The following is a 25,541-nucleotide window of genomic DNA, read 5'->3' as shown; positions in this document are numbered from 1 at the left end:
TGTCTGTCATCCAAACTTGGCCAGCCTATTCTCCTTGAATGCAGCGCTCTCTGCTGGAACCTTTTCATATTGCCGTTGAGCGTCGCATGTGGAAAAGTTGTATTTAAAAAAATAAATGCAAATAATAATCATGTGCGTTTGGTTAACAGGGTGTACTTTGCCTCCTGCCCATAGTCAGCTGGGATGTTGCTCAAGCATGGGGAAACCTGGAGTGAGTGAGAGGGACAACGCCGTGACGTCACTCTACCGAATACTTGTCCCCCCCCTTTTCGCTCTTTCCCTCTCTCGCTGGGAATATAATGGGCGGGGTGTCGCTGTGGTCACGTGAGCCAGCCGGGCCTTTGTTGACGAGCTCGAAGAAGAAGAAGAAGGAGAAGAAGAAGAAGAAGAAAAAGGAGGAGGAGGAGCAGGAGAACCAAGAGAAGAAGGAGCCAGCGACCGTGAGACAAACCCAATCTCAATTCGGATCCTAATCTGCTCGGACTACTCGCAAATCGGGATCTTCGCTTGGATGCCGGAGAGCTCGTTTCGCCGCCGTCGCCGCCTCTTGAGCTCGCAGCGCGGCTCCGGGGGGATGGAGCCTGCCGGCGAACGCTGCTAGTCGAGGACTTCCACAAGAGCGTGCGAGTCTACGTGGGGGTCGCCAAAGCCGTCGCCAAAGCCGTCGCCAAAGCCGTCGCCAAAGCCGTCATCGTCCTGCCCCGCCCTGTCCCGTCCCATCCTGTTCCTTCTCGGCCCGGTTCCTTGCCGTCCCGGCTATCGGTCTCCCCTTTGTACCTGCTTCTCCTCCATGGTCGACATGAGGCGCTGAAGGCCATCTTTGTTGTTCTCCGCCACCAGCCAGCAAACGAGCGAGCGTTTTTTTCTTCTTCTTTTTTTTGTTTTTCTTTTTGCACAAAAGCTCTCCTTCCTTCGTCCTCCACGCCATCATGGCCCGTCCTGTGGCCTCCTTCCAACTGCTTCTCCTCGTCGTCCTGGTCGTCGCACAGCTGCTTGCCTTGGCCTCCACCTCCACCGCCGAATGTGGACCGGGAAAGGACCAAGAGTGTCCAGGTGACGCGCACACACACACACACACACCTACTTTGCTTCGTCGGCTGCAGACGTCCAATTCATTCCGAGCGGGAGGGGTCGCTTCTCCGGACTCTTCCTCCTGCTTCAGATGAATTGGACACATCCAGTCGTCAATGGTTGTGAATGATTGAACTCCTCTGAGTTCAGTTCGGTGGTCCGTAGCGACTGGATTGGACGTGCGTGGCCGTCGGTGGCCACCCATCACTTCCAAGTTGTCGCTCGCCACAGACGGCAATAGACGTTCAATTCAAGGCTAGCCTCCGCGCCCGTCGTGGCGTTGTCGTCGTGCCGACGACCGCCGAGATCCTCCGCGTGGTTTCGTCTGGGCCGGCCGGATGTTGTTTTCCACATCCCTGCCGGCGAGCTGGCTACACGTGCGGGAGCAGTCCGTGGCCCTGTTTGCGGGCCCCTCCCGGATATACGCTCATTCGGCATCGTGCCTTTCCCCGCCTTTTTTCCAGACGCGTCGGTGAAGAAGAGCGACCTCCGCGTCTGCGAGGCGGGCACCTGCCGTTTCGGCGGGACGTGCCGAGAGAACGGCGCCGACATCAAATGCGTGTGTCAGTTCCACGTGAGTCCGGCGCCGCCGACGGGGGCGTGGCCGCACGCCCGTCCTTGACCTCTTTGGCCTTTTTGTCAGTGCCCCAAGAAGTTTGTCCCCGTGTGCGGCTCCAACGGCGACACCTACCAGAATGAGTGCTTCCTGCGGCGAGCGGCGTGCAAAAAGCAACGGGCCATCGGCACGGTGGCGGAGGGCGCCTGCGACCGCGGTAAGCGCCGTAAACGTGGAGGGAGGGAGCGAGGGCTCACCGTTTGCTTTCCCTCCGATGGGTAGATGGAGGCTCGGGATCCGGAGACGGAGGAGGTACGTCTGGTTACTACTCCCAAATAGATTTTGCCTAAAAACCAAACGACGGCCATCTAAAGACGGCGTCTTTCTGGCCTAGACCAGGAAGGTTCGGGTGGCGTCCGCGGCAAAAAGACCTCCAAGTGCGGAAACTGCAAGTTCGGCGCCGAGTGCGACGAAGACTCCGAGGACACGCTGTGAGTGACGTCCCGGGGACAAGCGGGCTGGGGGGGGGGGACAAAAAAGGCCTGGTGACTGACGGGAGGTCGTCGGGCAGCTGCATGTGCAACATCGTGTGCAGCGGCCACAACGACAACCCCGTGTGCGGCACCAACGGCGTGACCTACGAGACGCCGTGCCACGTCCGCGAGGCCTCCTGTCTCAAGCAGACCAAGATCGACATTCGCCACGTGGGCCGTTGCCAAGGTAAGCTCGCCCCGCCCGCCCCGCCCGCCCCGCCCGCCGCCACCAACCAGACGGGCGTCGCCCACCGCCGTGGCTCTCGTCAGACAAGAGCAGGAAGGACGACGGCGTCAAGGCCTCGGGAAAGACCTCGGCCGAGGGGGACGGCTCGGCCGAGGGCTCCGCCCCCTGCCCGCCCGACCGCGCCCTGTTTTGCATCCACGGCCAGTGCGAGATGAGGGACGAGCGGCCCGCCTGCAGGTACGGCCCGCGGTCGGCCCGCGGTCGGCCCACGGTCGGCCCACGGTCGATCCCGTCTAACCACGCACGGCCAACTGATCCGACGTCCGCCCACAGGTGCTCGCCGTCGTACGGCGGTCCCCGGTGCGAGCGTCTGCTGGACTTCAACATCCTCTACGTGGTCCCCAGCGGCCAGAAGCTGCATTACGTCCTGATCGCCGGCGTCATCGGCGCCGTGCAGATTGCCATCATCGTGGCGCTCGTCATGTGCTTCACCAGGTAGTCGCCGGGGACGCTAACCCGTGGCAGCCAGGCCTTTTTTTGACTTTGGCACAAGTGTCAATACCAAATATAGTATGGGTTCAGTGGAGCCACAGGGGTGGATCTCCATTGGGGATGCTAATAATAAGTTAGCCTTTGGTCCGCCATCTTGTTTAACACGTGCTTCTGTCGTCTCTCACGCAGGAGGTGTAACAAGGCCAAACCGGGCCGGCGACAGAAGCAACACCACTTCCCGTCCGGAACGTCGTCCAGGATGATGTAGCGCCTAGCCTAGCCCGCCGGCTAACTCGGCTAGCTCCCTCTTTTTTCCCCCCTCCACTCGGTGGACTTTTTTTCACAGACACTTTTGATAAGTCCACTGGCGGTGCCTCTTTCTTTTGACTCCCAAGGGGCCTTAGTTCTTCTCTGTCTGGTATGGTTATTTTGTCATTTTTCTCGATCAAAGGAGGCGGGCGAACTCCGGAGGAACTTTTGGAGGGTTGGCAGGCGCTAGCGCCTCTCTGTTGCTTTTGTTTACATTTTGGAGTAAGTGGCACCTTTTTTTGGCTTTCCTATTGAAAATGTTTGTAGCTCACCACTTGGACATTTTTCCAACTTTGTAAAGTCTTTTCACCACGCCGGGGGGCGCTGTCGAGCCCGGCCGAGCCCGTGACCTTTGCTTCTTTTCTACTCTTTCCCAAGCTCTTTCACTTGCCCGCTTGTCGTTTTGGGGGCTGAAAATGGAACTCTGATGTTTGTTTTTATGGATGTTTCGTCTTTTTTTACCTTTATTTTAATATGATTTTGTAATTGTGACATTCAGAGATGATCCGTCCCCCTCCCTTTTTAAATATTTGATGTCAGTAGCTAATGTCCTTGTTTTAGATGTCATTTGTTGCATGCTGCTGTGATGTGAAGGTACCATTTACAATCTGCTACCATTAAACACCACGCTAACAAATGAACCAGTGCTCGGATTGGTTGCTGACATCACCCGGGAGGCGGGGAGGTTAATTTTAGGTGTCAGCTGGCGCGGGGCGGGAAATCCCCCCCCCCAGTTCATCTCGCTATTCCGATTCATCTGACCGTGCGCCTTGGCATGCGCCTTAATCCCGAATCCGTTTCGGGGGGCCCCGGAGAAGTGGTCAGTCAGCCTGGGATCGCCACTCCATTGGCCCGCCGCTATCGAGGAGGTTAGACGTGGGATTTGTGAGACGGCTTAGCTTTGGCCGGGGCCAGATTCGGAAAAAAAAGGAAAAAAATCCCCCCGTGGTGTCACTTCCCCTTCTGGCTGGCCGCAGCCCCTTTTTCTTTTTTGAGAACCCCGCGCCCGGCCAGTCGCGGGGAGGCCGGCAGCATGACGGACGGCTCGGACGCGGCGGCGGGCGTGACGGCCCTGCTGGAGCGCGTGGCCTCCCTGATGGAGAGCGTGCAGGCCACGCAGCATCGCATGGAGGAGCGGCAGCTGGGCCTGGAGAACGCCGCCGAGGACATCCGCGCCGGCGTGCTCAAGCTGGCGGGCGAGCAGGGGGCCGCCGCCGCCGGCTTGGACAAGCTGCTGGAGAAGACGCGCAAGGTCGGCCGACACCTCAAGGACGTGCGCGTGCGCCTGGAGAACCAGAACCTGCGCGTCAAGAAGGTGGAGGCCACGCAGGGCGATCTACTGGCTAAGAACAAGTTCCGGGTGGTCATCTACCAGGTCGGTCCGCGTGAAGCCATTCCGGCGGTGGCGGTGGGGGGGTTCTCTAATGGGGAATTTCCATTCAAACTCTAGGAAATGAGCTATTCTGTTTTTTTTTTAACTTGTTTCTTTTTTATTAGGGGGGGAAGCTATCTAAACCTAAATTTATTTATTTTTTTATTACCGTATTAATGTATGATGTTTTATATCTCTTTTGACAAAACATTGATGTAAGGCAATGTGTGGCCAACTCTCTCTTGCATATTAGCTGGCCTACCACACCTGAATCTGATGAAGCTTGATTGCTTGGTTCAGCTGGCTTGGGGGAGGGGAACACAAAGGAAAAGGAGCAAGCAGCCCTGTAGCTGCTCTGGCTGGAGCGACCTAGCCAGCTAGCCACTTGGCCACGGTGTCATGTTCCCTAGCAAAAAAACAAGTGACCTCACTGGCCGCCGTCCCTCGTTGTGCGCCGCTCGGCGAAAGGAGGAGACGCTCATTCTTAATCAAAATTTTAAAAAATTAAGAAAGACGGATCTCCAGCTTAAGTATAGACGCTCGCTGACGGGCTGACCTCTGACATCACGCTCTGTCGGCGAGCCAGGAAACCCGAGCGCCCCGCCCGCCGGACCGCCGATATCTTTAGCGGGCCAGCTGCCGTCGGTTATTTCCGGAGACGGTCCGGTTCCTCCCCCGCCCTTTCGTCGGGCCGAATCTCAGTCGCGCCAATCGCACGCCGTCAATTGTGTCGTGGGCACGCCCTCCTTTAACCGTCAGTTTGAATTTGTCTCCCCTCGATCTCCCGTCAGGGCGACCGGGAAGTGCCAGAAGCGACGCCGGCCGAGGGGGCGGAGCCCGGGGGCGCCGGCGCCCACCAGGAGCCCTCCGAGGGGGCGGCGCCCCCCTCGGACTCGGACGACGAGGAGTACATGGTGGTGGAGGAGGCGGACGCGGCGGCGGCGGCGACGCGTGGCAAGAAGACGGGCCTGACCCGCATGGAGAGCCTGAAGGCGGCCTTCTCGCGGGAGAACCTGAGCAAGACCCGGGAAAGCCTGGGCACCAAAGTCAACAGACTGGGCCAGCGCATGGTGCCGGAGCAGCGGCGCCAGAAGATCAAGGAGACCCTGGCCAAGGGCGTGCCGAAGAAGGAGAGGACGCTGGCCGAGGGCCAGGAGGGGGGCGCCCCCGTGCCGCCGCCCAAAGGCCGCCGCCGCCCCTCCGACCGGGAGAGCGACGTGCCCGTCTACGACATGAGGCAGCTCTCGTAGGTGGCGTTCCCGGGGCCGCCACGGTGGTCTTTTTGCGAGCAAATGTCCAGGCCGGGTGTCAATAAATTGCAGCTGGAAGGAAGCTTGTGTCCCGTCCTTGACTCTTAGCCATAGATTGCACTGCACTCACACATGGACAGATGCAGCGCGCAGATACAAGTATTGAAGTCCATCCAAAACATAATCCCCCCCTCTGGTAATACAACCCCCCCAAAGTTGAAAGTTGTTCACGGCTGGACTAGACATCCAATCGATTAAGAGTGGGAGGGCTGACGCTCTTTCAGCCCCGCCCCTCGTCAAAATGGATCGGTCCATTGCCACCAATACATTCATGAATCCCATCCAACTTCTTTGAAAAACACGAGCAAGACAATCTAGGGATTTGCCTGAGAAAAAAAAAGTGTCTCCCAGAGATCGAAGTTCAAGCGTCACAACTTGGATTTAAAGCGAGGCGCCGGCTTTCGCGTGCGCATGCGCTAATCATGAACGAGCTGCACCTGCGTGCTGACAAAATGGTAACTCACTCATTCGTCATTTTCTGGTTCCTTTCTCCCTCTTCCACTCTCGTTTTGGGTTAGAAAAAGCAGGAAAGTCACGTGGAATGACCGTCTGACTTGTTCGGACTTTCCCCATTGAGCGACTTTGCCGAACCGGTTCAGGTCCAAGTTGAAAACAAAATCTCAACCCATTTTGGCGTTTGCCGGGCGTCCGAACTGGAGTTTTAGCGCCCCTAACTGGTGATTGTGAGCCACGCCAGTCGGTTTTCAGGGCTTAGTCACTAAGTCACCTGAAAACCGACTCTCACGACACGGGGCGGGGGCGGCCATCTTGGTCGGGACGTCATTCAGACATGCAGAGGATAGAAAACAAAACACAATTGTGTGTCACAAGAGAATCAATGGCACAATGCAAATAGTTGGCACATTAGCTTTGCTACCTGGAGGATTTGGGGTTATTTCCCCTTCCTTTCACCTTATTTTCCTATCCATTTTGTCATTGGGGGTATTTCCCTCTTCTATTCCGGGTGGCTTTTTTGGTGCGCGCCCGCGGTGGCGCCGGTCAAACGCTTCCCCGACGTGACAGCTGGAGACGGAGATGGACGCGTGCCTGTCCGACGGCGAATGGTCTGGATTGGCTCGCTTGCTCCTCAACGAGGGCTTGACCGACACCACGCTCTTTCGGCTGAGCCTGCTGGTCCGCAAGGTGAGCGTCCGCCGACGAGCAGCCACGCCGCCAGAGGAGTCACGCCTCCCTCCCTTGGCCTCGCAGCGGCTGAGCTCGGCCGATTTTGGCCGCGTGGACGTGGTCCTCAAGTCCCTGGAGACTCTGCTGAACGACAAAGAGGCGGCTCGCAACCTGTTCGCCCTGGCCATCACGTACCAGGTAAGGTTTGCGGCGGGAACCCGACGGAGCCCGCCGCCGACACTCCGTCGACCCTGCGGCGACCCTGCGGCGACCCTGCGGTGGGCCTCAGGTGCTGTCGTGGTTCCAAACGCTGCGCGATCGTTTGCTCTCGGCCGACCAGAGGAGCTCCGCCCACAACCCGCTGATGGAAAGCTTCTACGACACCCTGCTGGTGAATGACGGCGGACGGACATTTTTGGCCGCTTTTCGGGCTTCAAGACTTTTGTCTCTTTCAGCTGCTCAGCCGCTCGTGTCCTCCAGATCGCTCAGGTGACGGGTGGCGCCGCGTCCGGTGGCGCCGCGTCCGGTGGCGCCGCGTCCGGTGGCGCCGCGTCCGGTGGGGTCACCTTTCTTTCCTTCCTCCCCTCCCTCCTCCCGTCAGACTCGGAGCTGCCGGTGATCCTCCTGGAGCTCCTGCACACCTTTCTGGAAGGCCGTCTGCACTACGGCGTCCGACTGGAGGTGAGCGGCGCCGCCCGCTGCCGCGGGGAGGTCCTGCCGTTGCCCTTTCTCTCGCAGGCCACCAGAACCTTCAACATCATCCTGGATTCTCTGAGCAGAGAGGAGAAGAAGCGCATCCAATCGGGGAAGGAGCTTCAGGAGATGATGTGAGCACGTCGACGTTCATCGCCCGCTAGTTAGAGCGCTGGCACACCGGAAGATTGGCAAATCGGTCCCTCCCTCTGTAGGTCGGCGGTGGCCACCACCCTCCGCACCGTCGGAGGTGAGCGAGCCGGCGGCGGCGTCGTCGTGGCGGCGGCGTGTCGTCGTCGTCGTCGGGTTGGCATTGTGGCCGAGCCGCTTTTGCTTTCAGACTACGAGCTGCAGGCCAGCCTGCTGGAGGCCTTGTGCCGTCTGACGCCCCGGAAGGAGCGCATGGCCCGCGCCGGCGTCTGGTTCTCCCGCGGCGACCTGGCCGAAGCCTTCTGCCTCATCAAAGACGGCGACTTTGAGCTGGTCCGTCAAGGTGTCCGTCCGCCGCGCCGTGGGACCGCCGTGACCTCTTCCCTTGCGCGTCCCCCACAGGACTGTCGCCGCTTCCTCAACTTCCTCAACGATCGTCGCGACGACCGGGAACGGTGAGCTCGTCGTCCATCCGTCCACCGGCGAGCGTGTTGTTTATTTTTGGCCTTCTCCCACCTCAGGGTTTGGACCCTCCCGTGCTTCCGAGCCTTCTTGGAGACCACCGAGGTAACGGAAAACCGCCTCGGAGGCATTTGTCCTCCCGCCGTCACCTTGTTTTGTTTTGTTTTGTGCTCTGGAGCTCTGCCGCCCCAAAGATGAGAAACTGGACGAGTTCTGGGTGGACTTCAACTTGGGCTCGCGATCCGTCACCTTTTTCGTGGACATGCCCGAGGTGGTGTTTGCCCCGGAAGCCCGGCCGTCCCGTAGTTTGAGCGTGCGTGTCATCCTTCAGGGATTCCTGTGGGGTTCCGTGCATCTTCTGATGGAGGAGGTAGAGCACTACCGGCTGGAGGTGCGGCAGGAGGAGGGTGAGTACGACCACTCTTGCGCGACTGCGACGATTTCACGTACCTGGGCCGACTCCGTCGGAAGGAGGCGGGTCCTGGGCCGTCCTGGGCGTTCGGATGAAGGTTCCCCTGGCGCACCTGGGCGTCAAGGGCCACCGGGTGGAGCTGCTCTTCCGGCCCCACCTGCTGCAAGAGCTGCGGGCGGCCGCCGCCAGCGTCTTTCCCCAAGAGGTGCCCCAAAGTCAAAGGGCCCGGGATTGCCGCCGCCGGTGGCCACCGCCGATGGCCGTCCAATTTGCCTGTCTCGCCGACAGGCGGGCCGGCGGGACCCGGCCGAGGGAGCCCCCCCCTCGGAGACCGGGACGCTGGGACGACGTGGCAGAAAGAGGCCCCGCGTTCCCCTGAAAGGTGGGTCCCGGGAAGATGACGACGAGCTCCCGCCGCTGACCCTTTCCCGGTCGGTAACGTGTCCCGGCAGTTCTCCCCCTGTCGTCGCCCTGCAGCTCTGACGAGGACGACAACGTTCTCAAGGTAAGGCTCCGGACGGCTCCGGACGGCGGCGCGGCGCGATCACCTCCCCCCACCTCCGCCCACCTCCTCCGTCGCTCGGCAGATTTCCAGAAGCAGCGCGGACGTCCTTTTCCAACGGGTCATTCACTCCACACCCTTAAAGGACTCGGGTAAGCGCCAGGGACAGACGGCGTCGGCACCCACCCGGTTTGAGCCGAGGATTCGACTCTCAGGCGTTCTGTTCGAGGAGGAGCCGGCCATCTTTCGGGAGGACAGCTTGAACCTCTCTCCTATACAAATGGTACGACTTGTGCAAACTGGACCGAGTTCACCCGACCCCGCTGACTCTTTGACTTTGTGTCTTTGCAGGACGAGTCTGCTGCGGGCGGAAAAACGGAATCAGGTCTGAAAAAACCCGGCCTCTAGCCGTCTCAAATGGGACTGTCGGATTGTGGGCGGGTCCCAAAGCGGCGCTGGTCTTCTGTTTTGAAAAGGCTACCTGTCCAACCAATGCGACCATCCCGCCGGCGAGTCGGCCGCCGGTCTGATCCGGGCCGGAGACCGCCGTCCGGCCCTCGCCCGTCAAAGTCCGGACTTGGACCCGGAGCCACAGGTGGCGTCGACGGAGGGCGGGGCCGGGCCTCCCTCCGTGGTGATGGCTGTGGCAGAGGAGGAAGAAGAAGAGGAAGAAGAGGAAGAAGAGGTGGAAGAGCCGGCCGAGTCTGACGGGCCCGCCACGCCCATCGAGCCCGCCACGCCCATCGGACCCACCACGCCCATCGGACCCACCACGCCCAGCGGACCCACCACGCCCCCGTCGGACACGGCCTCCGGCATCACGGATGCATTGGAAGCGTTGAAGAGAAGCTTGGAGCAGCATTTCCACGTGGGCTTTCCATCCCGGCGGAGGCTTCTTGCGCCGCCGGGCCTTTTTTTCCTGACTGCGAGTGTTTGTTCAGGCCTGCCGGCAGAAGGTCCGGGCCCAGGTGTCGTCGTCGCCGCGGGACTTCCAACAGCACGTGGACTCGCTCTTCGACGACATCCGGCGGCACAGGTGCCGGCCGGCGCGGGGCCGTCGGTGCGTCCGTTCGCGCGGCCTCTTTTTGACGGGCGGCCGGCTGGCTGGCGCAGGTGGACGCTCCTCCGGGACTTTGAGACGTCTCTTTGGAAGCTGCTCAAGTGTTTGGGGGAAACGTCGGCCTACCTGGACAACATGTACTCGCAAATGACGGTCAGTGGGAAATGAACCGACGACGTCGAATCAAGAAATGGATGGAGCCCACCTTATTGCATTTTCTCCACGCCCCCTATACAAACAATGGGGGAATTGTGTTTTGTTTTTTTTCACTGCAGAACTTTTTCCAGTCCGAGAAGCGCCGACTGTCCGATTTTTGCGACGAGCACCAGCAGAGGTGAGCGTCCCATTTTTTTTTGGGGGGGAGTCCCGGCCAGCGGCCGGCTCTAATGGCCGTGTCCATTCCAGGTTGAGGTCCAGGGAAAGCCCCAGTCTGGGGCGGAGTTTGCGTCCGGACCACCAAGAGTGACGCTGTCCTTCCTTCTCCACCTTCCCCCTCTCATTTGAAAATAAATGACGGCAAATGAAATGGGTCTGTGTCATTGATAAACAAAATCTGACGGGCATTATCGTCGGTGTCAGAGTTGAAATTGGTGAAAAAAAGTTGACAAAAAGATGGAAGGCGTGACTAAAGGAAGGAAGGAAAAAAGGAAGGAAGGTTCTTGGCACTCTGAGTCCAGGCGAACAAAGTAACCCTGTAATCGTCCGTCATATTTTGGGGAAGGGGGGGGGGGGGGGCTCGGGGTGGGGCTGGCGAGCCTCCTCCTGGCGCCAATTGGCTGAGAAGGTGAGCGGGGGGCGGGGCCAGACACTTGATTTCGTCAGAGAGGAAAAAAAAGGGAGGAAAAAAAGAAGGGAAAAAAAGAAAAACAAGAGTCTGAAAACATCTGCGTAGCCCCCGGTGAGCCTTTCCCAGTCCAAAGACGAGGAAAAACACGTTTAAGAGTTTGTCAAGAGTAACTTTGGAGCACTTTTCTCCACGGTGCGAAATGCCGGTGGAGGTGGCAGTGCTGACGGCAGCGCTGACGGCAGCGCTCCTTTTGCCCTGCGGGTGGACGCACCTCTGACACCGGGACATTCACAGAAGCAGAAGCAGAAGCAGAAGCGGGACTGGCCGTCCGTCCTTCTTTAGCTCAAGATGTCGTCCAGGCTGCTCCTCTTGGGCTTTATCTTCAGGCTGCTTCTGCCGCTCAGCCTCACCGCAGGTACCACCGCCACACTTTCTTTCTTCTAATTCTTCTTCTTTTTCTCATGAAGTCAATGTCGCCGTCGAGGTTGAGCTTTCCAAAGCGGCTTCTTCTCTCTCACTAGTCTAGATTGGACAAAATGACTATTGGCTCAATGTTTTGGCTCGCTGACCCAGGACGTCCGATCCTTTTTGACCGAGAAGGGTTCGGTCCGGTCCGAATGAGGCCCGGGGAGGCGCGAGTCACGTCCTCATTTCAGGCGACTTGAAGAATTTAGCGGCAACACGCGGAGATGGAGGCTTGGCCAGGACTTTCCCAGCCGATAGTTGTGTTGCGTTATACCTTTTGAAACAATTTTTCACTTTGTCTTTTAACCAACTGTCTGTCATTTGGTACTAATATTTGGAAAGCAGAGGAGAGACTTTTGAGCGCTTGTCCTTCCTTGTGCGCAGCCGCCTTGCTGCGATTCAACGGCTTCTCGCTGGTCTACGTCCTGCTGCTGCTGGCGTTGCCGCTGCTGCCCCGACCCGGCGACGCCCTCGACGCAGGTACCCCTCCTTCCCGTCCTGATGATATACATTGCTGAGGGGGGTGGAGGGGGCTAGCCGTACTATAAGGGATGAGAGGAGCCCGTGCCCATGCCCACCGTGGCAAAAGAAACCTCCCGTTTCCCCAAATATTGTCAAACTAGTGTCATTTTAATGATAAACTCCACATGAATCATTATATTCAACAATGTACGGAAGGCGGATGGATACTTGACGACACTCGCAATGAGAACAACAAAGTGGAGGTTTTTTTTTGTATGGCAGCCCCACCCGTGCGACGTGCGCGAGCGGCCTAACCCACACACACACACACGGGGCCCACGTCCCCAACAATCAATAAACGCGCCATCGGGATAATGTCGGCAGCGGCGCCGCCCATCGATTTGTTTGTTGTGCGCCAGCTCATGCTGAGGAGGGAAAAGGAAAGAGGGCCATGTGTCATCTTCCTTCCCGAGGAAGCCAAAGAAAACTCCCCAGCAGATGCGCACGTTTGCCGTGTTCATGTCGGGGGCGGGGGGGGTATGGGGGTGGATGGGACGGGACGGGCCCTCCATTTGCCCAATGAGTCACGGCGCCAGCGGGCTTCCTGTCTGCTTGGAAGCCAGGAATCCGGCCGGGCCCGCTCCAAATGCGGTCCGGGACTGGCTTGCTTTGGCGGCTCTGAAAACGCCGGCCGTCGTTCTCCTAGGCAACGGCGCTCGCTGCGTCACCGCCGTTTGCGTGTCCAGTTTCCTCTTCCTGCTCTTCCAGACCTTCTTCCAGATCACCATCGTCACCATGGCGCCCGACTACAACTGTGAGAGACGCGTCGGTCCGTCCGTCCGTCCGTCCGTCCTTCCGTCTTCTGACTATGCCTAACCCTGTTTGCAGGCACGACCTGGCAAAAGGCCCTGAGTCAGCTGGGCTTAGTCAGGTGAGCCGAGGCGGCCGTCCGTCCCCGTTTTGGCCGCCCGTGACCGCCGTCCGTCCCCGTTTTGGCCGCCCGTGACCGCCGTCCGTCCCCGTTTTGGCCGCCCGTGACCGCCGTCCGTCCGTCCTTCAGTCTGACGGGAAGCCGGGCGGCGTCGGCCGTGCGGGTGGTCCTCCCGGACGTGGGGGTGCTGCTGGTGGGCCTGCTGGCGTGGAGGCTGAGCGCCAAGAGGGGCCCCCAAACGCAGCCGCGGGCGGAGGCGGAGAGGCAGGTGGGCTTTCTGGGCTATTTCTTCTTCTGCTAACCTGGTTAGGAGCGGGCCACTCCGCTCTGAGCGTCTCCTTTTGTGACCGGACCGGAACCGGTGTGACCGGCAGGAAGCCCACCGGGACGAAAGCGGCGGGAACCCGGTCCTGGCCGAAGTGGAACAACTGCTCCGTAAGACCGGGGTGATGGTCGCCAACGGCGTGACGGCCGGGGGAAAAGTTGTCCTCACGCTTCTGCTGGGACTGACGGGTAACCCGGGCCTCCCCCCCGCCCGCCCGGTGGGCCGGCCACCGACCCGAGCGCTAACCACTCGGTCCCTCCCGGGGCCAATGGCAGGCGTGGTGCTGCCGTCCCTCTCCTCCCTCCCCTACCTGCTTTCCTTTCAGGTGGCGTGCAGCCGCTGGTCTTGGAGCGGCGGCTTCCCGGCCCCCTTCTTCCGCTGTTTGTCGCTGATGGCGCTGCTTTATTCCGCCGCCCACTTTCTGCTGGTCTACGCCTACCAGCTGCCGTCGCTGCAGGAGGCGTGGCTTCCCGACGCCCCTTGGGCGGGGTAGGGCGTGGGCGGGGACGTAGTGGTGGTCGCCGCCGCCGCCACCGCCACCGCTAACACTCACACCGCCGTCGGACCGCGCAGCGCTCTGGGCCTGGTGCCTCTGGTGTCGGTGGACTGCGCCGCCCCCTGGAAGATGCGCGTCAACCCGGAACTCCGCTGGTTTCACTTTGTCAGCCCTCTGACGCTCCTGACGCTCTACCACGTGGTGGCGGGGCTGCGACGGAACCGGGTCAGTCCGTCCGGCCGGCCGGCCTCCGCTCCGAAGACGGGCCCGCCGCCTTCCGTGGCGTGACGGCCGAGGCTCCCCTTTCCCAGACGCTGGACGGCGGCGAAGACGAGACGCCCGGCGAGGACGCGGCCGGCCGGTCGACGGCGGAGCGCCGGCGACAACTCTGGAGGAAAAGCCACGACCGCCAAGACTACATCTACGTACGCGAGTCCCGTTCGGATGGCTAGCGGGCTCGCCTTGACCGGCGCTCTTTTCAGCCTCCGGATTCTTCGGGGCCGGACAGTCCCTGCGAGTCTCTGGCCCCGCCCACGCAGAGCACGCCTTTGGAGTCGGACACGCCGGGCTCCTCCTTCAGCCGTTCGGGTGAGCAAAATCTGGGCCTCCGGGCGGATGGGATGGTGACACGGGTGACCGTGTGACCCCCCCGCCCAGACACGTTGGAGACGTGCGCGCCGGAAGACGGCGGCTGGGGCCGGGAGGATTCGGAAGCGGCGGCGTCGTCGTCGTCGTCGGCGGCGGCCTGGGCGGCGTCGGGCTTCCTCCTGAGGCAGAGCTACGTGGGCGCCCTGGTGGCCATGATGGCCTGGTCCATCACCTACGTGTCGTGGCTGACGTGCGCGCTGCTGCTGTGGTCGTGCGCCCTGTGGATGACGCGCCATCGGCGGCGCTACACGCTGGCGTCTTCGCCCTGGCTGGTGGCCTACGGCAACCTCCTGCTGCTCCTGCAGTACGTCTTCAGCTTCGCCGGCGTCCGGCAGGTGCCGGGACTCTTTCCCAAAATGGACGACCCCTGCCGGGAGCTGGCCGCCAAGGTAGGAGGGCGCCGGCCGTGGGGCCGGCCGTGGGGCCGGCCGTGGGGCCGGCCTTGCCGGCTCACAAGTCGCCTCCTCTGTCTCCGCCGCTCCCGCCTAACCACGTGCTTTGGACAGCTGGTGTGTCTGCTGACCTTCTGGGTGCTGCTGCGGCAGGCTCGCGCCGAGAAGGGGGAGCGGCGGCCCGGCGACTCCGGCCCGTCCGCCGTCGCCGTCCACGCCGGAGGTAAGAGAGGCGCGTGGGGCCCCCCACGGGCACCCCCCCCCGATCACCTCCCCGTCCGCTTCTCAGACCCGGAGAAGATGGAGGAGATTTCCTACCGGGAGGTCCTCCAGATGAAGGGAGGCGTCCGAACGGACGCCCTGGTGGCGGCGGTGACCCGCATGTTCGTCAAATACTGGATTTACGTCTGCGGCACCATGTTCTTCTTTGTCAGTTTCGAAGGCAAGATCGTGGCCTACAAGGTCATCTACATGGTGATGTTCTTGTGCTGCGTGGCCCTCTACCAGGTGGGGAATATCCACCGGCCGGCCGGCGTGTTTGCGAGGGAGCCCATCTGACCTCTGCCCCCCCCTCCCCCGCTCTATCCCCACGCATCCGCAGTTGAACTACGAGAAATGGCGGGCCTTGTTGCGGGGCTTCTGGGTGGCCGTGGTGGTGTACTCCATGTCGGTCCTCTTCCTGATCTACACTTTCCAGTTCCCCTCGTCCCTCCACACCTGGAGCTACTACACCGGACTGAGCACTCGCAGGTGGGCCGTCCAATTCCGGCTTGGCCGTCCAATTCCGGCTTGGCCGTCCAATTGCGGCTCGGCCTCCTCTGCTCTCTAAGCGTCGTCCTCTGCTCTCTTCCTTCTGTCCAGGTTGGAGGATTTGGGTTTGGAAAAGTTCTCCGTTCCCGTCCTCTTTACCAGGATCTTCATCCCCACGGCTTTCCTTCTGGTGCCGATTGACCACATAACACGCCTTTTTTTTTTAGCCCTAACGTGGGCACATTTAACCTAACGCTAACACTGGCTTCCACGGAGCAGGTGTGTATCGTTCACCTGCACTACTTCCACGAGCCTTTCCTCCGACTGACCGACCTGAAAACCGTGGTGGACACGCACAACAGCACCATCACCAGGTAACATCCCATCCATGGCCCGCGGTCTCGAGCCGCGCCCCCACCCCGTCCCTCCGGTACTTTAGGTTGGTGCACGCCGAGGGCAGCCTCGTGGACGTGTCCGTGGGAGGAGCTTCTCACTTCTTTGAGGAGGGACTGAACGGAGGCGCCACGTCAGAAGAAGAGCCTGAGGTGGAGGATACCTGGAGACCGGGTGAAGAAGAAGAAGAAGAAGAAGAAAAAGAAGAAGAAGAAGAGGAGGAGCAAGTAGGAGAGGAAGAAGATGAAGAGGAGGATGAGGAAGAAAAAGAGTTCCCGTACACTTTTGAGGAAGAGAGTTTTTCGGAAGACACGGCGGCGTCGGTGTCCTGGCGCTTGGTGGTGGACCGCCTCTCCGTCTTGTTCCTGCGACTCCTCCTGTCTCTGCAGCGACTCCAGCGCCTCCTGTGGTGGCTGCTGGAACTGCACATTGTCAAAATGGTCTCGTCCTACATGATCTGGATCTCCGTCAAGGAGGTCTGCGCGGCCCGCCGCCGCCGCCGTCGTCGTCCGTCCGTCCGTCCGTCCGTCTTTGTCAGCCCCGCTTGTCGTCTGTCTTTGCAGGTGTGCGTGTTCAACCTTCTGTTTGTGGCCTGCGTGGCGGTGGCGCTACCTTGCCGAGCCTGGCGCCCCCCGCTGGCTGGAGTCTGCACCGTGTGGACCTGCGTGGTGGCCATTTGTAAGATGGTGTACCAGCTCAACATTGTCCAGCCGGACACTTTCAACTGCACCACGGTAACGCCGACGTCCGTCCGATGTCTGTCGGTGCGTCCGTTTGAGACTCGTTTTTCTCGACTTCCGTGTGGTGGTGGTGTAGCCAGGGAACTCCAGCAGCGACGTGTCTGCCTCCAGATTGTACGGCGCTCCCATTGATCCCGCCCAGTGGGTGGGCCTTTACAAGTATGAGGGCAAACTGCTGGACTACCTGAGGGTGAGAAGGAGCGCCGCAAGGCCAGCCTTGGTCCGCCATTTCTCTTCACCTGAGTGAAATGGTGTGTGTGTGTGTGTGTGTGTTAGCCCAACCTGACGCTGCTGGCGCTGCTGGCCTTGGAGGTGACCGTTTCCAGACATCAGCAACTGTACCGCCTCCGCGCCAACAAAGTCCCGCCCCCCAGCAGGACTCTGTTCCACGACGTGGCCAGGCGTCACCTGGACCGAGATTTGGCCAGCTGCGGAAAATATTTCCTCAACTATTTCTTTTACAAGTTTGGCTTGGAGGTGAGACGTCGCCGAGACGACGCCGCCCCGGCGTGCCCCCAGCGTGCCCCCAGCGTGCCAACCGTCCGCCCGTCTCCCCCGTCAGACCTGCTTCCTGCTGGCGGTCAACGCCATCGGTCAGCGGATGGACCTGTTTGCCGTGGGCCACGCCCTGGGGCTCATCGGCGTGCTGTCCAGGCGCAGCCGGAAGCGGATGGGCCGGGTGTGGTCCAAGTACTGCTACTTCCTGTCGGGCCTCCTGTGTTTCCAGTACCTGCTGTGCGTGGGATACCCGCCGGCCGCTTGCAAAGGTGAGTGGGGGGGACTTTTTTTCTCTTTTGCCGCCGGGGCGTGCGAACGGCAGCCCGTTGAAAAGGTCCGTCGGAACGCCGCCGCAGACTACCCGTGGCGGCCGCCCACGTCCGACGTGGACTCCAACGTGGTGAAGTGGCTCTTCCTGCCGGATCACCTGACGCCCCCGAACCCGCTCTTCCTCCTCTGTAAGTGGCGGGTGGGGGTCTGGCGCCGGCCCGGCCCCGCCCCGGCCCAACTCCGCCTTTCCGCCGCAGACGACTTCCTGCTGGCGCTGGCCGCCTCGCTGCAGCTGGGCGTCTTCCGGGACGAGCGCGACCCGCTTTTCCGGGCGCTGGCGGGGGACAACGGCGAGCCGGACGTGGACCACGTGGACGGCGGGGACGACGGCGCCGCCAGGCTCCGCCTCTGCGCCGTGCCCGACTTCACGCTGTGCAGGCGAGCGGCGGCGCCCCGGTCCCTCCCTCCCTCCCTCCCTCCCTCCCTCGGTGTTCTCGGACGTCCGTCTCTGACCTTTCGGACGGCGTGCGCAGGTCTTACCTGGATATGCTGAAGATCATCATCTTCAGCTACATGTTCTGGTTCGTGCTCACCATCATCTTCATCACCGGAACCACCAGGTGGGTCCGTCGGAGCCCGACGGGGGGGCGGGGAGGGACGGCTCCGAAATGTCGCTGGCTTTGGCTTGACTGGCCACCTCTGGCAGGATCAGCATTTTCTGTATGGGCTACCTGGTGGCGTGTTTCTACTTCCTGTTGGTGGGCGGAGAGCTGCTGCTGAAACCCGTGCCATCCATCCTGCTCTACTGGGACTGCCTGATCGGCTACAACGTCTTTGTCATCACCATGAAGAACGTCCTGTCGGTAGGTGGGTGGGCGGGGCGCCGACGGGGACCCGCCGGCGGGGCGCCGACGGGGACCCGATCGGCCGACTCCAGCAAGTCCCGACTGGAAGGACCCGACTCCGGCACAGCTTTGGAATGCGCGCAGATCCTGGCGTGCGGTTTCATCAAGTCGCTGGTGCTCAAGCATTGCTGGCTGGTTCAGCTCTTCAGCCTGGCCTGCACCATCCGGGGATACGCCAAGCGTGAGAAGGCCGTCCATCCTTTTTTCCTTCCACTCACCCATACGCCCACCCGCCCACCCGCGCCTTGTGCTCTGTCCAGCGGAGCAAGAGAGCAGCAAACAATGCGAACTGCCCAGCGACGAGGCGGGAATCGTCTGGGACGGCGTCTGCTTCTGCTTCCTCTTACTGCAACGCCGGGTCTTCCGGAGTCACTACTTCCTCTACGTGGTTCTGGACCTGCAAAATACGCAACTGCTGGCCTCCAGGTAGGAAAGGCCCTTCCCATATTTCCCAAATTTGAACCACCACCATTGGGAATCATTGGGCGTGTCGTGCAGGGGGGCCGAACTTTTCCAGGCCTCCACCGTGAAGGCGGTGAGAGCCAGACTGGAGGTGGAGAAGATGTCCATGGACCTCCTGAAAAAACAGTAAGGGCCCCCTCCCGCCGTGACCATGCCTCTCTGTCCGCCGCCGCCACGCCAACGGGCGCCGCCGTCCGCCCCCGTGCGTTCCAGGATGGAGAGGATTAAATGCCGGCAGCAGAAGTTCCGCCGAGGAAAAGAGAAAATGCTGACTTTGACCCAGAAGAGTTCCCGTGGCGACGGTGCGCCCGTCTCGTCCGTCCCGTCGGGATACCCGGGGAGGCCGGCGTCTAAACTCCACCCCTTTTGCAGGCCGAGAAAAGGCCAAAGGGAAAACGCAAGGGGATTGGTGGAGACCGTGGGTCAACCACGCCTCCAGTCAGTGGCATTCGCTCGCCGACGGGCCAAGATGGCGTCTGCCAGCTCAAACTAAAGCACTGTGTCTGCCGCCGCCGCCGCAGTGGTGAGGAGCGGCGACTACTTTCTCTTTGAGAGCGACAGCCAGGAAGACGAAGAGGAGGAGCAGATGGAGGAGGAGGAGGACATGAAAAAGAAGGAGGAGGACGACGACAAGTCAGCCTTTCAGGTGCTCTCCCTCCCGCCCAGGGCCTCTTTTTTTAGGAAATGTAACTCTCTCCTCCGCCTCCTCAGTTTGTCTACCACGCCTGGATCACGGACTCCCGTACGGCCCTGCGAGCTCGCCACAAGAAAGCCAAGAAGCCCGAGCGGAGGAGCGAGGCCCGGTCGGGCCAGCCCGGCGGAGGAGAACGCCGATCAAGTACTTTTTTCTTTTCCGCTCCAAAGAAAAAGCCACCGGCTTGAAAGCGCCGCCGCTCTCCCCAGCGCCCGACGCCGCCGAGGACCCGGAAGACCGCGGCGAGGAGAGCAAGGAGGACGGACCGGGTAGGCGGAGCTGGAATTTGCCGGTCCGCAGGCCTTTGACGGCCCCCTTTCCCCAGCAGATACCGTCTTGCACCGGGCCGCCAACATCCTCCGCTTCTGCTGGGTCCTGCTCTCGGCTCTGCTGGACTCGCTGACCGCTTGGCTCGCCGGACTGTGTCGCGAACACGTGGCCATCTCCACCGTCCTGCGCGTGGAGCGCTGCATGCTGACGCAACAGGCCAAGCAGGTGAGGGGGTCCTCCGCGGGGGTCCCGTCCAGAGTTCCGAGCGTCCGCCGCTCTCTCCTCAGGGTGGAGCGCCGTCCAGGGAGGCCATCCACGCGTACTACCAGGAACAGATGATGAGGAGCTCCGGCCAATTGGGAACAGACGGCGGCGGCGCTTCCGAGGAGGAGGGCAGGAGGGCCGACGCGGATGCGGAAGAGGGGGAGACGCGGCCGGCGGGAAGCCCGAGCGCCGACCGATCGTCGGCCTTGGCGCTCCTTCCCAAGGGGGACTGCGCCGAATGCCTGGCGGCCGCCGGACGTCGTCGCCGCCGGGCCAAATTGAGCCGGACCGAGAGGGTGGCCTCGTCTTCCTCTTCGGACCGGGACGAGCGCGGGTGGGTACCATCTGCCGCCCGGGTTGAGGGAGTCAACCCCCGAAGGCCTCACGGACACATCCGCCTTACTTACAGCCCGGCTCCGGACATCCGAGACGCGGAAAGTGGCGAGGAGGCCTCCGGGAAGAGCACGGGCGAGACGGGACGGCGCGGGCGGCCCTTAGCGGAGAAGGGCCATCTCCTCTCCGGCTGCGCCTCGGCTTCCTGCCTGTCGCCATCGCGTCCCCGGGAGCCGACGGCGAGCGAGCTGCTGAAGAACAGGTGAGGGGGGGGGGGCGTGGCGTGGGGAGGCGTGGCGTCGGGAGGCGTGGCGTCAGGTGGCGTGGCGTCGGGAGGCCTGGCGTCGGGAGGCGTGGCGTGGCGTCGGGAGGCGCCCGCCTGACCGGAGCTCGTCTCTGGGGCAGGACTTTCCAAAACGCCGAGCTGGAGGCGTCGGACGCATTCTACGGCAACCAACCGCAGTTGCTCCAGCTGTGCTACGCCTTGTACAACATCCTGGCGGCCAGGTAACCGGCGGCAAGCGGGACCACCGGCGGCAAGCGGGACCACCGGCGCCCGGCTCAAAGCTAACCCCGACTCCGGACGGCGGCAGGTCCGAGACGGTGTGTTACCTGGTGATCGTCTTGAACCACGTGGTGTCTGCCAGCTGCCTGACCTTGGTCCTTCCCGTCCTGGTGTTCCTGTGGGCCACGCTGTCGGTGCCGCGACCCAGCAAGACCTTCTGGATGACGGCCATCGTCTACACGGAGGTTCGTGCCGTGGCCGGCCGGTCGGGTTACCGGCGCCGTCTTGACCCGCCGTTCCTCTCCGCCCCCAGGTGACCATCGTGATCAAGTATTTCTTCCAGTTTGGGTTCTTTCCCTTCAACCAGAAACTAGAGTTGGACCGCTCCAAGCCCTTCCACCCACCCAACATCCTGGGGGTGGAGAAGAAGGAAGGTTACGTCCTGTACGACCTGCTGCAACTGCTGGCCCTCTTCTACCACCGCGCCATCCTGAAGGTGCGTCCCGCCCCAGCCACCCGGCGTCGCCAGAGCCCGATTCCCAAGATGCCTTTGTTTCTGGATCAGTGCCACGGACTTTGGGACCAGACCGTCTCCCCCGGGCCCGAACGCAACGACGACGGGCGAGCAGAATCGAGCCCGGGTTCGGCGCGCGGCGGAGGCGTCGGGCGGGCCCGATGGAGCTCCTCCCAGGTGTACTCGCCCACAGGTAAAAGGGAAGGCGCCTGTGCCGATCCGGCAGACATGTTGAACGTTGGAACCTGCTTGTTTTCAGGCAGCCTGAATTCTACAGAAGAGCTGAGTAAGGTGGAGTTGTTCCTGGACAAACTGCTGGAAATGTCCATCCGCTGCAAGCGCTACTGCGTCAGCAGGTAGGCCAAGCTTACGCGGGCGGAAACCGCCCTCTCCGTCCCTACCTTCCTTTTTCCCACGAGCAAAGTCTTGCAGGTGCAAGTCCCTCTACCGTCCGGTCAGTCAGTTCTTCCAAGCCCTGGTCCAACCGGAATACAGCGCCGTCACGGACGTTTACGTCCTCATGTTCCTGGCGGACACCGTGGACTTTATCGTCATCGTCTTTGGCTTCTGGGCCTTCGGGGTAGGCGACGCTCTTTGAGCGGCCGGCCGGACGGCCAAAGAGCGCCCCCTTCACGCCTCGTTCCCTGCGACCGCTCAGAAACACTCGGCGGCGGCCGACATCACTTCCTCGCTCTCGGAGGACCAAGTTCCCGAAGCCTTCCTGGTGATGGTTCTGATCCAGTTCGGTAGGTGGGGGCGTCGAGGGTGCCTGACGCCGGTCCGCCTGACGCCGGTCCGCCTGACGTCGGTCCGCCTGACGTCGGTCCGCCTGACGTCCGCCCCGACGTCGGCAGGTACCATGGTCGTGGACCGAGCGCTGTATCTGAGAAAGACGGTGCTGGGAAAGTTGGTCTTCCAAGTCATCTTGGTGTTGGGAATCCACTTTTGGATGTTTTTCATCCTGCCCACGGTGACGGAAAGGTGAAGGTTTGGCGCCCGGTCCCAGCGGTCCCAGCGGTCCCAGCGGTCCCAGCGCTTTGAGGCTTTAAAGCGTTTGTCCGTGTGCCTGTCGCCCTAGACGCTTCAACCACAACTTGGTGGCTCAGCTGTGGTACTTTGTCAAATGCATTTACTTTGGCCTGTCGGCGTATCAGATTCGCTCGGGTTATCCCACGCGGGTTCTGGGCAACTTTCTGACCAAGAGCCACAACTACCTCAACCTCTTCCTGTTCCAGGGGTAAGTAGGGAAGGTGCGGCGGTTCCAAGCCGGCTCCGACCGCGGGTCGGCTCCGAGCGCGGGCCGGCTCCGAGCGCGGGCCGGCTCCGAGCGCGGGCCGGCTGACCTTTCCCCCGGTGCAGTTTCCGTCTAGTTCCTTTCCTCACCGAGCTGCGGGCAGTGATGGACTGGGTTTGGACCGACACCACCTTGTCTCTGTCCTCCTGGATCTGCGTGGAAGACGTCTACGCCCACTGCTTCGTCTTAAAGTGTTGGCGGGAGTCGGAGAAGGTCGGTGGCGGCGGCCGGCCCGTCAACCTCCTATTTGTCTATCTGTCTGTCTGTCTGTTTGTTTGTTGGCCGTCTCCAGAGGTACCCCCAGCCTCGCGGGCAGAAGAAGAAACGGGTGGTCAAGTACGGCATGGGAGGCTTGATCGTTCTGCTGCTCATCTGCATCGTCTGGTTCCCGCTGCTCTTCATGTCCCTGGTCAAGTCGGTGGCCGGGGTGGTCAACCGACCGCTGGACGTTTCCCTGACCGTCACCCTCGGCGGATTCCAGGTAAAGGCGGCGCCCGGGCCGGCCCGCAGCCCAGACTTAACCCTTGCCGCCCGTCAGCCCATCTTCACCATGAGCGCGCAACAAAACCAGCTGAAAGAGCTGACGGAAGAGGACTTTGGAGCCTTCGTGGCTTCCTACAGTTACACCCCGGTAAGGCCCGCTTCGGGTAAGGCTCGGGGTCGGAAGGCAGTAAGGTACTTGACCTTGACCTTGGCCCCCAGAGCGCCCTGCAGTTTCTGGAAGCCTACACTCACGAGGACGTGACGGTGGCCGAGCTGCAGGGGAGCAGCAACTCCCTGTGGACCATCAGTCCGCCCAGTAGACGCTACCTGAGCCAGGTGCTGGACCTGGACCACTTTCCCCTGACCTTGTCCTGGACCGTTCAGAGGTACCGCTTCCCTTTTCCTGGACAAAGGAGCCCCGGTCGGAGCTACTCTGACCCCCCCGAGGCCACCGTCTCCCTTTCTTAAGCAGGAACTTAAGTCTGGGGGCCAAGGCGGAGCTGGCCTCGGGGAAACACGTGATCTACCTGAGCGATCGCACCCGATTGGAACTGATCCAGCTGCTGAACGGAACCAGGGCCCTCCCCGTGTGAGTGAGGCCTTTGGGAGTCCAGCTTTTGCCGCCGACTCACCCACCGGGCGTTTTTGCTTCTAGGGTGATCGACGGCGTGTTGCCGGCGTTCCTGCGAGCTCCCAGCGATTCCAACGCCAAGCCCATTGAGCAGCTGTACCCAGGTTATAAACGGTCGCCCTGGTGCCGCTTCTGGAGCGCACCCCGTTGACTATGTCCCCCCCCCCCCCGACGTCAGACGGCCGCTACAAAGACATCTCCTTGTCCCTGGAGCGAACGGCCAACGAGAGCCAAGAGGTGCGGGAATGGTGGATCGTCGACCAACCGCCTCCCGGCATCGTACGTCTGGGAGGGGGTTCGGCGGCGGCGGCGACAGCGGCGGCGAAAGCGCCGGCGGCGGACGGCAGGAGAGAGGCGGGGCTCCAGCTCTTTGTCTTCAGCGACAAAGTCAGTCCGCCCAGTCTGGGCTTCCTGGCCGGATACGGGTACGGACACTGCTTGCTTTAGGTCAGGGGGTGGTGGCCAAGTCCGGTCCCGGAGAGCCCCTCCCACAATCCAGGCTTTCTCCCGCCCTCTTCTAGCACAACTGAATCAAATCAAATGATGACGGGAGAGGGCTCTTCGGCTTGGCCGCCGGCCCCCGCTGCAGGTGGTACTTTGTTAAGCGTCTGTCCTGTCTCACTCTGTGGCTTTCCCGGCAGGATCATGGGATTGTACGCTTCGGTGGTGTTGGTCATCGGCAAGTTTGTGCGTGAATTTTTCAGCGGGATCAGTCACTCCATCATGTTCGAGGAGCTGCCCTGCGTGGACCGCATCCTCAAACTCTGCACCGACATCTTCCTGGTAGCGTCCGCGCCGCCATCGCCGCCGCCGCCGCCGCCCTCCAGGGTCTGCGAGCGCCTCCGGCTCACGGCCTCCGGCTCACGGCCTCCCTCCTCCTCTTTTCCCAGGTACGAGAGACGGGCGAACTGGAGCTGGAAGAGGAGCTTTACGCCAAACTCATCTTCTTGTACCGCTCGCCGGAGACTTTGATCAAGTGGACCAGGCGCTGAGGGACGCCGGCAAAAGGTCCCCGGACGTTTGGAACGCGTCCGCCGTCTGGGCCAAGGCAACGGGCACAAGGCCAGTCCGCACGGGGCCGCCTTCTTCCGAGCGCCCTGGAAACTGGAAAGCGCGGGAATTTTCCCGGAAACAAATTTCAAGCACTGAAGCCGAACTCTGCCAAAAGTGGAATTCTGGCCGGGACGGCCATTTTTCAAGTGGCGCTGGGATGCCGCCACCCGTTGACAAAAAGGACCACTGGACTCCGAAGCGTTCTTAAAAGAGCATTTTATTTCCAGCAGTGACATCATCACCTCTGCCCGTTAGTCCGGAAGTGGTTAGGGGCTTTGTTTATGGTGACGCCGTTTGTTTATGGTGGCTTTCCCTGAGTGGAGCCTTTTGGACGGCAACATAGAAGGCCACGAGGGCTTTGTAAAATACATGCTTTTCTCCCCATATATATCCACCCTCTGTCAAATGAAAAAGCAGCTGAAGTGAAGGTGCTAGCATGTGCTAAGCACGGAGCTAAAGGGAATGTTGACTTTTGGACAGCCCAGGACGTCTTTGTTTATTTTCCCTTTGTTTCCAAAATGGAAGCGCCGGGGTCCGTTGGCGACACCCGAGACAACTTTTGTTTGCTAAAACCTGAGCAAAAACATAAAGAGGAACTTGACTAACGAGGCTCTGTGGCCTGGCCTGAGTGCTTTTTATGGGGGTCCTCGCCCCTTGGCCTTTCTTCTTCCTCGGCCGACGTCTTCCCGTCTCCGTCCACCGCTCTGGCCTTGGGGGATGACCTTTGTCCCTCGCTTTTCCC

The 25,541-nt window shown here is 61.3% G+C and overlaps 4 protein-coding genes across 6 annotated transcripts; all 4 read left to right on the top strand.

Moving 5' to 3' along the window:
- The first annotated feature begins 145 nt into the window (after positions 1-145).
- Positions 146-3,789, top strand: LOC144209957 (tomoregulin-1-like). The gene is made up of 9 exons (XM_077736533.1): positions 146-1,053; positions 1,536-1,645; positions 1,715-1,844; positions 1,910-1,939; positions 2,022-2,118; positions 2,199-2,347; positions 2,431-2,584; positions 2,681-2,842; positions 3,029-3,789. The coding sequence occupies exons 1-9, from the start codon at positions 930-932 to the stop codon at positions 3,105-3,107; spliced, it is 1,035 nt and encodes a 344-aa protein (XP_077592659.1). The 5' UTR covers positions 146-929; the 3' UTR covers positions 3,108-3,789.
- Positions 3,790-3,909: 120 nt separating this feature from the next.
- LOC144209958 (caveolae-associated protein 4a-like) lies at positions 3,910-5,852 on the top strand. The gene is made up of 2 exons (XM_077736535.1): positions 3,910-4,523; positions 5,312-5,852. The coding sequence occupies exons 1-2, from the start codon at positions 4,182-4,184 to the stop codon at positions 5,768-5,770; spliced, it is 801 nt and encodes a 266-aa protein (XP_077592661.1). The 5' UTR covers positions 3,910-4,181; the 3' UTR covers positions 5,771-5,852.
- A 225-nt stretch (positions 5,853-6,077) lies between these two features.
- sycp2l (synaptonemal complex protein 2-like) lies at positions 6,078-10,760 on the top strand. 2 transcript variants are annotated; one of them, XM_077736078.1, is made up of 24 exons: positions 6,078-6,285; positions 6,854-6,973; positions 7,040-7,153; positions 7,245-7,346; positions 7,411-7,444; positions 7,557-7,636; positions 7,694-7,782; positions 7,864-7,898; positions 7,989-8,131; positions 8,201-8,253; positions 8,320-8,365; positions 8,439-8,531; positions 8,592-8,667; positions 8,732-8,877; positions 8,961-9,054; positions 9,125-9,177; positions 9,260-9,326; positions 9,390-9,457; positions 9,526-9,559; positions 9,651-10,042; positions 10,116-10,210; positions 10,288-10,387; positions 10,510-10,568; positions 10,640-10,760. In XM_077736078.1, exons 1-24 carry the CDS (start codon positions 6,253-6,255, stop codon positions 10,698-10,700), a joined length of 2,187 nt encoding a protein of 728 aa, XP_077592204.1. In that variant the 5' UTR covers positions 6,078-6,252; the 3' UTR covers positions 10,701-10,760. The 2 variants fall into 2 exon arrangements, with proteins under 2 accessions (XP_077592204.1, XP_077592203.1); XM_077736077.1 differs by having other exon boundaries at positions 8,439-8,534.
- A 319-nt stretch (positions 10,761-11,079) lies between these two features.
- On the top strand, positions 11,080-25,407 carry LOC144209954 (piezo-type mechanosensitive ion channel component 2-like). 2 transcript variants are annotated; one of them, XM_077736529.1, is made up of 54 exons: positions 11,080-11,436; positions 11,871-11,966; positions 12,655-12,762; positions 12,837-12,879; positions 13,009-13,147; positions 13,254-13,392; positions 13,480-13,693; positions 13,778-13,925; positions 14,012-14,125; positions 14,183-14,288; positions 14,358-14,737; positions 14,855-14,963; positions 15,030-15,247; positions 15,342-15,490; positions 15,602-15,680; positions 15,770-15,864; positions 15,930-16,359; positions 16,447-16,617; positions 16,700-16,813; positions 16,900-17,100; positions 17,186-17,390; positions 17,478-17,579; positions 17,649-17,829; positions 17,925-18,011; positions 18,098-18,254; positions 18,381-18,477; positions 18,557-18,722; positions 18,795-18,884; positions 18,972-19,060; positions 19,131-19,196; positions 19,280-19,404; positions 19,470-19,596; positions 19,662-19,721; positions 19,781-19,947; positions 20,010-20,320; positions 20,396-20,581; positions 20,725-20,826; positions 20,913-21,069; positions 21,138-21,320; positions 21,390-21,531; positions 21,598-21,694; positions 21,771-21,918; positions 21,997-22,084; positions 22,193-22,319; positions 22,417-22,575; positions 22,698-22,845; positions 22,925-23,113; positions 23,171-23,263; positions 23,335-23,501; positions 23,588-23,704; positions 23,771-23,850; positions 23,925-24,171; positions 24,388-24,529; positions 24,637-25,407. In XM_077736529.1, the coding sequence occupies exons 1-54, from the start codon at positions 11,370-11,372 to the stop codon at positions 24,736-24,738; spliced, it is 7,824 nt and encodes a 2,607-aa protein (XP_077592655.1). In that variant the 5' UTR covers positions 11,080-11,369; the 3' UTR covers positions 24,739-25,407. The 2 variants fall into 2 exon arrangements, with proteins under 2 accessions (XP_077592655.1, XP_077592654.1); XM_077736528.1 differs by having other exon boundaries at positions 19,778-19,947.
- The last annotated feature ends 134 nt before the right edge of the window (positions 25,408-25,541 follow it).

This window comes from Stigmatopora nigra, chromosome 16, assembly GCF_051989575.1.
Source record: "Stigmatopora nigra isolate UIUO_SnigA chromosome 16, RoL_Snig_1.1, whole genome shotgun sequence".
Taxonomy (NCBI): Eukaryota; Metazoa; Chordata; class Actinopteri; order Syngnathiformes; family Syngnathidae; genus Stigmatopora; species Stigmatopora nigra.
The sequence above is the reverse complement of the archived record's forward strand: the minus strand, read 5'-3'. Positions and strand labels throughout refer to the sequence as shown.

Excerpts from the sequence above, each read along its gene's own strand:
- LOC144209957 (XM_077736533.1), top strand. The coding sequence starts at position 930 with ATGGCCCGTCCTGTGGCCTCCTTCCAACTGCTTCTCCTCGTCGTCCTG. Across the intron at positions 2,119-2,198 it reads GAAGACTCCGAGGACACGCT|CTGCATGTGCAACATCGTGT; the intron begins GTGAGTGACGTC and ends GTCGTCGGGCAG. Across the intron at positions 2,585-2,680 it reads GACGAGCGGCCCGCCTGCAG|GTGCTCGCCGTCGTACGGCG; the intron begins GTACGGCCCGCG and ends GTCCGCCCACAG.
- LOC144209958 (XM_077736535.1), top strand. The coding sequence starts at position 4,182 with ATGACGGACGGCTCGGACGCGGCGGCGGGCGTGACGGCCCTGCTGGAG. Across the intron at positions 4,524-5,311 it reads TCCGGGTGGTCATCTACCAG|GGCGACCGGGAAGTGCCAGA; the intron begins GTCGGTCCGCGT and ends ATCTCCCGTCAG.
- LOC144209954 (XM_077736528.1), top strand. The coding sequence starts at position 11,370 with ATGTCGTCCAGGCTGCTCCTCTTGGGCTTTATCTTCAGGCTGCTTCTG. Across the intron at positions 12,763-12,836 it reads CATGGCGCCCGACTACAACT|GCACGACCTGGCAAAAGGCC; the intron begins GTGAGAGACGCG and ends CCCTGTTTGCAG. Across the intron at positions 22,085-22,192 it reads GATGGTTCTGATCCAGTTCG|GTACCATGGTCGTGGACCGA; the intron begins GTAGGTGGGGGC and ends CGACGTCGGCAG.
- sycp2l (XM_077736077.1), top strand. The coding sequence starts at position 6,253 with ATGAACGAGCTGCACCTGCGTGCTGACAAAATG. Across the intron at positions 6,974-7,039 it reads TGAGCCTGCTGGTCCGCAAG|CGGCTGAGCTCGGCCGATTT; the intron begins GTGAGCGTCCGC and ends TTGGCCTCGCAG. Across the intron at positions 9,327-9,389 it reads CACACCCTTAAAGGACTCGG|GCGTTCTGTTCGAGGAGGAG; the intron begins GTAAGCGCCAGG and ends TTCGACTCTCAG.